Below are 12,364 nucleotides of genomic sequence, written 5' to 3'. Positions count from 1 at the left end.
GGTGTGTGTGTACACGGTGTGTGTGTACACTGCGTGTATGTTTACCCCGTGTGCGTGTGTGCCCTGCGTGTGTGTACACTGTGTGCGTGTGTGTGTACACGGTGTGTGCGTGTGTGTGTACACGGTGTGTGTGTGTGTGTGTACCACTTGTTTACCCCGTGTGCGTGTGTGCCCTGCGTGCGTGTGCAGTGCCTGCAGTACGTGGACGAGCGAGTGCTGGCCGAGCTCATGCCGCGGCTCTGTGAGATGCTGCGCAGCGGCGTCGGCCTCTCCACCAAGGCAAGCGCCGCGGTTCCTCGGAGATGTTCACTCCCTCGCCGGGTACACAGGAGGTCGTGGGTTCCATCCCGACCCCTGATGACGCCTGCAGCTATTAGATTTAGAGTTTGCAGTGTCTCTCTCTTTCATCATCATCACAGTTGCGAGATGTTAACTACCTCGCCGGGTACACAGGAGGTCGTGGGTTCCATCCTGACCCCTGACGATGCCTGCTGCTGTATATTTGGAGTTTGCGTGTCTCTCTATCATCATCATCACGGTGGCTAGGAGATGTTTACTCCCTCGCCGGGTATACAGGAGGTCATGGGTTCCATCCTGACGCCTGACGATGCCTGCTGCTGTATATTTAGAGTTTGCAGTGTCTCTCTCTTTCATCATCATCACAGTTGCGAGATGTTAACTACCTCGCCGGGTACACAGGAGGTCGTGGGTTCCATCCTGACCCCTGACGATGCGTGCTGCTGTATATTTGGAGTTTGCGGTGTCTCTCTCATCATCATCAAGATCACAGTTGCGAGATGTTGACTACCTCGCCCGGTATTCACGTTCTCTCCGCGGTCGCGTGGATTTTTCCCCGGGACCCTCCGTTTATTTTCCCCCCCTTCGCATTTAGAATCGACGTGACGCGTTTAAATTTCCGCACGACAAGCCACTTAGTTGAGCTGTCGTTCGTGACAGCCAGGTCGCTTCTGAAAAACGAGCCACTTGCCCAGAGGTCGCAAACGGGTTTTGATTCCTTACCCGTACCCGGCCGCACCAGGGTCGCAAATGGGTACCCGTACCCGTACCCGGCCGTACCCGTACCCGATTGCGACCTCTGGGATGAAGCCACGTTGCAGGCGCGGGTGGGTTGATTCTAGGAACTTGAATTGTGAGAAGAGACAAGACGTTGGGAAATGAGTGACAAACGGTGACTCACCAGTGACTCACGGCCTACCCGTACCCGTACCCGGCCGCACCAGGGTCGCAAACGGCTACCCGTACCCGGCCGGGTACGGGTAGCCGGGTATCGGGTAGGGTACGGGTATCGGGTACCCGGTTGCGACCTCTGGCCACGCAGCGAATGGGCCTTGCCTGGGGAAATATCGATCGTTTTGTGTGCGTGCGTTGAACTGCTTTTGCATCGCAAGTAGCCATGCCGTGTTGAACGGAGGTGTGTGCGAAATGGCGAAACAAACGCATCAACAACCCCGACCGTTCATTTGTCTCCACCGCGATGGTCGTGCGGAGCAGTTTGCTCATCGTCGTGAAGCGCGTTGGGTCACGGGGCGCGCACCGTGTGTTGTGGATCTCCGTAAGAGACCAGCTGACGTCTCTGTCGTCGTCATCATTATCATTGTTGTTGATGTCATATTTGTCATCGTTGTTGTTGGCGTCATTGTCGTCGTCGTCATCATCATCGTCATTGTAATGGTCATCGTCATCATTGTCATCGTTGTCATCCTCATTGTCGTCATCGTCGTCATCATCGTTGTTGTAATGGTCCTTGTCGTTGTCATCATTTTCGTCATCATCATCGTCGTCATCATCGTCATCATCGTCATCATCGTCATCATCGTCATCATCGTCATCATCGTCATCATCATCGTCGTTGTAATGGTCCTTGTCATTGTCATCATTGTCGTCATCATCGTCATCATCGTCATCATCATCGTCGTTGTAATGGTCCTTGTCGTTGTCATCATTGTAGTCATCATCGTTGTCATCATCGTCATCATCATCGTCGTTGTCGTCGTCATCATCGTTATCATCATCGTCGTTGTAATGGTCCTTGTCGTTGTCATCGTTATCATTGTCATCGTTGTCATCTTCATTGTCGTCATCATCGTCATCATCGTCATCATCGTCGTCGTCATCGTCAGCATCGTTATCATCGTTGTCGTCGTCGTCATCATTATCATTGTTGTTGATGTCATATTTGTCATCGTTGTTGGTGTCGGCGTCATCGTCGTTGTCATCATCATCGTCGTTGTAATGGTCGTTGTCATCATTGTCATCGTCGTCATCATCATCGTTGTCGTCGTCACCGTCATCATCGTTATCATCATCGTCTTTGTAATGGTCGTTGTCATCGTCATCATCGTCATCATTGTCATCGTCATCATCGTTATCGTCGTTGTCATCGTCATCATCATTGTCATCGTCATCATCGTTATCGTCGTTGTCATCGTCATCATCGTCATCATTGTCATCGTCATCATCGTTATCGTCGTTGTCATCGTCATCGTCGTCATCATTGTCATCGTTGTCATCATCATCGTCGTCATCATCGTCGCCGTCGTCATCGTCGTCATCGTAATCATCATCATCGTTATCGTCGTTATCGTCGTCACCATCATCATCGCCGCCGTCGTCATCATCATCGTCATCATCGTCGTCATCATCGTCGTCGTCGTCGTCATCATCATCGTCGTCATCGCCGTCGTCATCATCATCATCATCATCGTCGTTGCGTGGCTGAGGAGGCTGTGGCCGTGTGCGCTCGCTGTGCTCGGCAGGGCGGCTCGGCTCACGTGGTGGTGGCGCTCACGGCCCAGTGCCCGCAGGACCTCGCTCCGTATTCAGGTAATGACGGCGGCCGCAGCGACAGCGTCACACATGTTTCGATGTGAAGCTTTCGTGACCGCAGGGATTCATCTTCTTGGTTCTTTCGGTAAAGTCACGTAGAAGGGAGATAATACAATAATAAAATGAAATAATGAAATAACATAATAAACTACAGTAATCAATAAAATAATTAAATAAAACAAAACATTTTATTAAATAAAACAATAAAATTCAATTCTCACGCCGTTTCGGCCACAACGCAAGCAGCCGTCCTCAGGTGAAGAACAGGTCAGTCAAGCTTGGTGCCAAGCGTGGTGGTGTTTCATTCAGACGCTGTCTTTCCGACAGACCTGTTCTTCACCTGAGGACGGCTGCTTGCGTTGTGGCCGAAACGTCGTGAGAATTGTATTATTTTATTATGTTTTATTTTTATCATTTCATTATCTCCCTTCTACGTGACTTTACCAAAAGAACCAAGAAGAAGCATGGCCCACTGTACGCACGCGCGCACATGCACGGTGAACTTCTTTCACACCGTACGTAGCCAGCCGCGCCAATCGTAGGTGCGGGTGAAGGACACCAAACTGAACGCTAAGAGCAGCTCTAAAGAAACGAGTTTTCAATCTCCGTGATGATTTGAAAGCCGCGTCGCTCCAGTGGCTTGCCTGAAAGAGCGTTCCAGACGGCCTCGGAAGCGCTTCTGAAAGCGCCGCGATGCGGGGTGTCAGCCCACGGGTTCTGTGTGTGATGAATCTGTGGGTCTCTGTGTGAGTAGTCTGTGGGTCTCTGTGTGAGTAGTCTATGGGTCTCTGTGTTAGAGTCTGTGGGTCTCTGTGTGAGTCGTCTATGGGTCTCTGTGTGAGTCTGTGGGTCTCTGTGTGAGTCTATGGGTCTTTGTGTGAGTCTATGGGTCTCTGTGCGAGTCTGTGGGTCTCTGTGTGTGAGTCTATGGGTCTCTGTGTGAGTCTGTGGGTCTCTGTGTGAGTCTATGGGTCTCTGTGTGAGTCTGTGGGTCTCTATGTTAGAGTATATGGGTCTCTGTGTGAGTCTATGGGTCTCTGTGTGAGTCTATGGGTCTCTGTGCGAGTCTGTGGGTGTGTGTGTGAGTCTATGGGTCTCTGTGCGAGTCTGTGGGTCTGTGTGTCAGCCCACGGGTTCTGTGTGTGATGAGTCTGTGGGTCTCTGTGTGAGTAGTCTGTGGGTCTCTGTGTGAGTAGTCTGTGGGTCTCTGTGTGAGTAGTCTATGGGTCTCTGTGTTAGAGTCTGTGGGTCTCTGTGTGAGTCGTCTATGGGTCTCTGTGTGAGTCTGTGGGTCTCTGTGTGAGTCTGTGGGTGTGTGTGCGAGTCTGTGGGTCTCTGTGTGAGTCTGTGGGTGTGTGTGTGAGTCTATGGGTCTCTGTGCGAGTCTGTGGGTCTCTGTGAGTCTATGGGTCTCTTTGTGAGTCTGTGGGTGTGTGTGTGAGTCTACGGGGTCTCTGTGTGAGTCTGTGGGTCTGTGTGTCTATGGGTTCCTGTGCGAGTCTGTGGGTCTCTGTGTGTTAGAGTCTATGGGTCTCTGTGGGTCTCTATGTTAGAGTCTGTGGGTCTCTGTGTCAGTCCATGGGTTCTGTGTGTGATGAGTCTATGGGTCTCTGTGCGAGTCTGTGGGTCTCTGTGTGATGAGTCTATGGGTTCCTGTGCGAGTCTGTGGGTCTCTATGTTAGAGTCTATGGGTCTCTGTGGGTCTCTATGTTAGAGTCTGTGGGTCTCTGTGCGAGTAGTCTATGGGTCTCTGTGTGAGTAGTCTATGGGTCTCTGTGTGAGTAGTCTATGGGTCTCTGTGTGAGTAGTCTATGGGTCTCTGTGTGAGTAGTCTATGGGTCTCTGTGAATCTATGGGTCTCTGTGTGAGTAGTCTATGGGTCTCTGTGCGAGTCTATGGGTCTCTGTGAGTCTATGGGTCTCTGTGTGAGTAGTCTATGGGTCTCTGTGTGAGTAGTCTATGGGTCTCTGTGCGAGTAGTCTATGGGTCTCTGTGTGAGTAGTCTATGGGTCTCTGTGTGAGTAGTCTATGGGTCTCTGTGTGAGTAGTCTATGGGTCTCTGTGTGAGTAGTCTATGGGTCTCTGTGTGAGTAGTCTATGGGTCTCTGTGTGAGTAGTCTATGAGTCTCTGTGTGAGTAGTCTATGGGTCTCTGTGTGAGTAGTCTATGGGTCTCTGTGTGAGTAGTCTGTGGGTCTCTGTGTGAGTAGTCTATGGGTCTCTGTGTGAGTAGTCTATGGGTCTCTGTGTGAGTAGTCTATGGGTCTCTGTGTGAGTAGTCTATGGGTCTCTGTGTGAGTAGTCTATGGGTCTCTGTGTGAGTAGTCTATGGGTCTCTGTGTGAGTAGTCTGTGGGTCTCTGTGTGAGTAGTCTATGGGTCTCTGTGTGAGTAGTCTATGGGTCTCTGTGTGAGTAGTCTATGGGTCTCTGTGTGAGTAGTCTATGGGTCTCTGTGTGAGTAGTCTATGGGTCTCTGTGTGAGTAGTCTATGGGTCTCTGTGTGAGTAGTCTATGGGTCTCTGTGTGAGTAGTCTATGGGTCTCTGTGTGAGTAGTCTATGGGTCTCTCTACGTAGCCAACTGCGCTAATCGGTGGTGCGGGGGAAGCACAACACACGAAACACACAAGAAGCAGTTGTGGTGGTGGTTGTGGTGGTGGTTGCGGTAGTGATGGTTGCGGTTGTTGTAATCATTGTGGTGGTGGTGGTTGTGTTAGTTGTGGTTTAAATCATTCTAGTGGTGGTTACGGTGGTTGCAGTTGTTGTAGTCGTTGTGGTGGTGGTGGTGGTGGTGATGGTGGTGGTTGCGGTTGTGGTAATCGTGGTTGCGGTGATTGTAATTGTTGTGGTTGTGGTGGTTGTAATTGTTGTGGTTGTGGTGGTGGTGGTTGTGGTGGTTGTAATTGTTGTGGTTGTGGTTGTTGTAATTGTTGTGGTTGTGGTGGTGGTGGTTGTGGTGGTTGTAATTGTTGTGGTTGTGGTTGTTGTAATTGTTGTGGTTGTGGTGGTGGTGGTTGTGGTGGTTGTAATTGTTGTGGTTGTGGTGGTTGTAATTGTTGTGGTTGTGGTGGTGGTGGTTGTGGTGGTTGTAATTGTTGTGGTTGTGGTGGTTGTAATTGTTGTGGTTGTGGTGGTGGTGGTTGTGGTGGTTGTAATTGTTGTGGTTGTGGTTGTTGTAATTGTTGTGGTTGTGGTGGTGGTGGTTGTGGTGGTTGTAATTGTTGTGGTTGTGGTGGTTGTAATTGTTGTGGTTGTGGTGGTGGTGGTTGTGGTGGTTGTAATTGTTGTGGTTGTGGTGGTTGTGGTGGTGGTTGTAATTGTTGTGGTTGTGGTGGTGGTGGTTGTGGTGGTAGTGGTTGTGGTGGTTGTAATTGTTGTGGTTGTGGTTGTTGTAATTGTTGTGGTTGTGGTGGTTGTAATCGTGGTGGTGGTGGTTGTGGTGGTTGTGGTTGTAATTGTTGTGGTTGTGGTGGTTGTAATCGTGGTGGTGGTGGTTGTGGTGGTTGTGGTTGTAATTGTTGTGGTTGTTGTTGTTGTGGTTGTTGTAATTGTAGTGGTTGCGGTGGTTGTAATTGTTGTGGTTGTGGTGGTTGTAATCGTGGTGGTGGTGGTGGTTGTGGTGGTTGTGGTTGTAATTTTTGTGGTTGTTATTGTTGTGGTTATGGTGGTGGTGGTTGTGGTGGTTGTAATTGTTGTGGTTGTGGTGGTTGTAATCGTGGTGGTGGTGGTGGTTGTGATGGTTGTGGTTGTAATTGTTGTGGTTGTTATTGTTGTGGTTATGGTGGTGGTGGTTGTGGTGGTTGTAATTGTTGTGGTTGTGGTGGTTGTGGTGGTGGTGGTGGTTGTAGGGAAGCTCATGGTCTCTCTGCTCAACGGCCTCTCCGATCGCAATGACGTCGTGCGGAAATCGTACGCTACCGCCCTGGGTCACCTGGTGAAGGTGAACATCACCTCCACCATCATCACCATCGTAACCATCACCATCAACAACATCATCACCACCACCATCACCATCATCACCACCATCGTCACCACCATCGTCACCATCAACACCATCAGCACCATCATCACCATCAACAACACCATCACCATCAACACCATCGTCACCATCATCACCACCACCATCAACACCATCGTCACCACCATCGTCACCATCAACACCATCAACACCACCATCATCACCATCACCACCATCACCGTCACCATCATCACCATCATCACCATCACCATCAACACCATCGTCACCATCGTCACCATCATCGTCACCATCAACAACACCATCATCGTCACCATCAACAACACCATCAATACCATCACCGTCACCACCATAATCACCGTCACCACCATCACCACCATCACCACCATCATCACCACCATCACCACCATCACCACCATCACCACCACCATCACCACCATCGTCACTATCAACACCACCACCATCACCATCATCACCACCATCATCACCACCATCACCACCATCATCACCACCATCACCACCATCACCACCATCATCACCACCATCACCACCATCATCACCACCATCACCACCACCATCACCACCATCGTCACTATCATCACCATCACCACCATCAACACCATCGTCACCATCGTCACCATCACCGTCACCATCAACACCATCGTCATCACCATCATCACCATCAACACCATCAACACCATCACCAACACCACCATCATCACCATTGTCACCATCAACACCACCATCGTCACCATCACCATCAACACCACCATCATCATCATCAACACCACCATCATCACCATCAACACCATCGTCACCATCAACACCATCGTCACCACCATCGTCACCATCAACACCATCAACACCACCATCATCACCATCACCACCATCACCGTCACCATCATCACTATCACCATCAACACCATCGTCACCATCGTCACCACCATCGTCACCATCAACACCATCACCACCACCATCAACACCATCACCACCACCATCACCATCAACACCATCAACACCACCATCATCACCATCGTCACCATCAACACCACCATCGTCACCATCACCATCAACACCATCAACACCACCATCATCATCATCATCAACACCACCATCATCACCATCAACACCATCGTCACCACCATCGTCACCATCAACACCATCAACACCACCATCATCACCATCACCACCATCACCGTCACCATCAACACCATCGTCACCATCGTCACCACCATCGTCACCATCAACACCATCACCACCATCAACACCATCAACACCACCATCATCACCATCGTCACCATCATCACCATCGTCACCATCATCACCATCATCACCATCAACACCAACAACATCAACACCACCATCACCACCACCATCATCACCATCAACACCATCATCACCACCATCACCACCATCGTCACTATCAACACCACCATCATCACCACCATCATCACCACCATCATCACCACCATCACCACCATCATCACCACCATCACCACCATCACCACCATCATCACCACCATCACCACCACCATCACCACCATCATCACCACCATCATCACCACCATCACCACCATCGTCACTATCAACACCATCACCACCATCATCACCACCATCACCACCATCATCACCACCATCACCACCACCATCACCACCATCATCACCACCATCATCACCACCATCATCACCACCATCATCACCACCATCACCACCATCACCACCATCATCACCACCATCACCACCATCACCACCATCACCACCACCATCACCACCACCATCACCACCATCGTCACTATCATCACCACCATCATCACCATCGTCACCATCGTCACCATCACCGTCACCATCAACACCATCAACACCATCGTCATCACCATCATCACCATCAACACCATCAACACCATCACCAACACCACCATCATCACCATCAACACCATCAACACCATCGTCATCACCATCATCACCATCAACACCATCAACACCATCACCAACACCACCATCATCACCATCAACACCATCAACACCATCGTCATCACCATCATCACCATCAACACCATCAACACCATCACCAACACCACCATCATCACCATCAACACCATCAACACCATCGTCATCACCATCATCACCATCAACACCATCAACACCAACACCACCATCATCACCATCGTCACCATCAACACCACCATCGTCACCATCACCATCAACACCATCAACACCACCATCATCACCATCAACAACACCACCATCATCACCATCATCACCATCACCATCACCATCACCACCACTATCAACACCACCATCAACACCACCATCATCACCACCATCATCACCATCACCACCACCATCAACACCACCATCAACACCACCATCATCACCACCATCATCACCATCAACACCACCATCATCACCATCAACACCACCATCATCACCACCATCATCACCATCAACACCACCATCACCACCATCAACATCACCATCATCACCACCATCACCACCATCACCACCACCATCATCACCATCAACACCACCATCACCACCATCATCACCACCATCACCACCACCATCACCACCACCATCACCATCATCACCATCAACACCATCATCACCACCATCACCATCATCACCATCATCACCATCAACACCACCACCATCGTCATCATCTTGACCTACCTCTTTCACAAAACCTCCCCCCCCCGTGTCCCACATCACCCAATGTGTTCTGTATCCCCCCCCCCTCCCGTGTTTCCATTGCCCCCCCCCACCCCCCACCCCCCCACCCCCCCACCCCCCCCACCCCCCCACCCCCCCACCCCCCCACCCCCCACCCCCCCCACCCCCCACCCCCCCACCCCCCCACCCCCCACCCCCCACCCCCCACCCCCCCACCCCCCCACCCTCCCACCCCCCCACCTCCCCACCCCCCCACCCCCCCACCCCCCCACCCTCCCACCCCCCCAGGTGTCAAAGGACAGCAGCGTGGAGAAGCTGTTCAAGAAACTCTCCGACTGGTACCTGGACAAAGACGGTAACAAAACATAATGAAATGATAAAAATAAAACATAATAAAATAATAAAAACTAAACATAATACAATGATAAAAATAAAGCATGATAAAATAATGAAAACAAAACGTAACAAAATAGTAAAAATAAAACATAATGAAATAATTCTCACGGTAAAGTCACGTAGAATGGAAATAATAAAATAATAAAAATAAAACATAATAAAATAATTCTCACGACGTTTCGGCCACAACGCAAGCAGCCGTCCTCAGGTGAAGAACAGGTCTGTCTGACGCTGTCTTTCCAACAGACTTGTTCTTCACCTGAGGACGGCTGCTTGCGTTGTGGCCGAAACGTCGTGAGAATTATTTATTTTTATTATTTTATTATTTCCATTCTACGTGACTTTACTGAAAGAACCAAGAAGATGAATCCCTGCAGTCACGAAAAGCTTTAAATCGAAAATTAAAGACGGTAACGCCACCGCACGGCCTCTCACTCCGTGTCCGTTCTGAAGGAGTCTTAGTGTGTCTCAGCATGTCTCAGTGTGTCTCAGTGTGTCTCAGTGTGTCTCAGTGTGTCTCCGCGTGTCTCAGTGTGTCTCCGCGTCTCTCAGTGTGTCTCAGTGTGTCTCAGCGTGTCTCAGTGTGTCTCAGCGTGTCTCAGTGTGTCTCAGTGTCTCCGCGTGTCTCAGCGTGTCTCAGTGTGTCTCAGCGTGTCTCAGCGTGTCTCAGCGTGTCTCAGTGTGTCTCAGCGTGTCTCAGCGTGTCTCAGCGTGTCTCAGTGTGTCTCAGTGTGTCTCAGCGTGTCTCAGCGTGTCTCCGCGTGTCTCAGCGTGTCTCAGTGTGTCTCAGTGTGTCTCCGCGTGTCTCAGTGTGTCTCAGTGTGTCTCCGCGTGTCTCAGTGTGTCTCAGTGTGTCTCCGCGTGTCTCAGCGTGTCTCAGCGTGTCTCAGTGTGTCTCAGTGTGTCTCCGCGTGTCTCAGTGTGTCTCAGTGTGTCTCAGTGTGTCTCCGCGTGTCTCAGCGTGTCTCAGCGTGTCTCAGTGTGTCTCAGTGTGTCTCCGCGTGTCTCAGCGTGTCTCAGTGTGTCTCCGCGTGTCTCAGCGTGTCTCAGTGTGTCTCAGTGTGTCTCCGCGTGTCTCAGCGTGTCTCAGTGTGTCTCCGCGTGTCTCCGCGTGTCTCAGTGTGTCTCAGTGTGTCTCAGTGTGTCTCCGCGTGTCTCAGTGTGTCTCAGTGTGTCTCAGCGTGTCTCCGCGTGTCTCCGCGTGTCTCAGTGTGTCTCAGTGTGTCTCAGTGTGTCTCCGCGTGTCTCAGTGTGTCTCAGTGTGTCTCAGTGTGTCTCCGCGTGTCTCAGTGTGTCTCAGTGTGTCTCCGCGTGTCTCCGCGTGTCTCAGCGTGTCTCCGTGTGTCTCCGTGTGTCTCAGTGTGTCTCCGCGTGTCTCCGCGTGTCTCCGCGTGTCTCAGTGTGTCTCCGCGTGTCTCAGTGTGTCTCCGCGTGTCTCCGCGTGTCTCAGTGTGTCTCAGTGTGTCTCAGTGTGTCTCAGCGTGTCTCCGCGTGTCTCAGTGTGTCTCCGCGTGTCTCAGTGTGTCTCAGTGTGTCTCAGTGTGTCTCAGCGTGTCTCCGCGTGTCTCCGCGTGTCTCAGCGTGTCTCAGCGTGTCTCAGCGTGTCTCAGCGTGTCTCAGTGTGTCTCAGTGTGTCTCAGTGTGTCTCAGCGTGTCTCAGTGTGTCTCCGCGTGTCTCCGCGTGTCTCCGCGTGTCTCAGTGTGTCTCAGCGTGTCTCCGCGTGTCTCAGCGTGTCTCAGCGTGTCTCAGTGTGTCTCAGCGTGTCTCCGCGTGTCTCCGCGTGTCTCAGCGTGTCTCAGCGTGTCTCAGTGTGTCTCCGCGTGTCTCCACGTGTCTCCACGTGTCTCAGCGTGTCTCAGCGTGTCTCCACGTGTCTCAGCGTGTCTCAGCGTGTCTCCGCGTGTCTCAGCGTGTCTCAGCGTGTCTCAGCGTGTCTCCGCGTGTCTCAGCGTGTCTCAGCGTGTCTCAGCGTGTCTCAGCGTGTCTCAGCGTGTCTCCGCGTGTCTCAGCGTGTCTCCGCGTGTCTCAGCGTGTCTCAGCGTGTCTCAGCGTGTCTCAGCGTGTCTCAGCGTGTCTCCGCGTGTCTCCGCGTGTCTCAGCGTGTCTCAGCGTGTCTCCGCGTGTCTCAGCGTGTCTCAGCGTGTCTCCGCGTGTCTCAGCGTGTCTCAGCGTGTCTCCGCGTGTCTCAGCGTGTCTCAGCGTGTCTCAGCGTGTCTCAGCGTGTCTCCGCGTGTCTCAGCGTGTCTCCGCGTGTCTCAGCGTGTCTCCGCGTGTCTCAGCGTGTCTCAGCGTGTCTCAGCGTGTCTCCGCGTGTCTCCGCGTGTCTCAGCGTGTCTCAGCGTGTCTCCGCGTGTCTCCGCGTGTCTCAGCGTGTCTCAGCGTGTCTCAGCGTGTCTCAGCGTGTCTCAGCGTCTCTCCGCGTGTCTCAGCGTGTCTCAGCGTGTCTCAGCGTGTCTCAGCGTGTCTCAGCGTGTCT

The 12,364-nt window shown here is 51.7% G+C and overlaps 1 protein-coding gene across 1 annotated transcript in view; it reads left to right on the top strand.

The window, feature by feature from the left end:
• Positions 1-12,364, top strand: part of LOC144947847 (proteasome adapter and scaffold protein ECM29-like) — a 77,957-nt gene that overhangs the window by 44,172 nt on the left and 21,421 nt on the right. Inside the window, 4 exon segments of the mRNA XM_078877201.1 lie at positions 190-279; positions 2,778-2,844; positions 6,694-6,785; positions 9,780-9,846. Of these exon segments, the coding sequence (XP_078733327.1) occupies positions 190-279; positions 2,778-2,844; positions 6,694-6,785; positions 9,780-9,846 (316 nt within the window).

This window comes from Lampetra fluviatilis, chromosome 3 (assembly GCF_964198595.1).
Source record: "Lampetra fluviatilis chromosome 3, kcLamFluv1.1, whole genome shotgun sequence".
Taxonomy (NCBI): domain Eukaryota; kingdom Metazoa; phylum Chordata; class Hyperoartia; order Petromyzontiformes; family Petromyzontidae; genus Lampetra; species Lampetra fluviatilis.
Note: the sequence above shows the minus strand (reverse complement) of the source record. Positions and strands in the feature narration are given on the sequence as shown.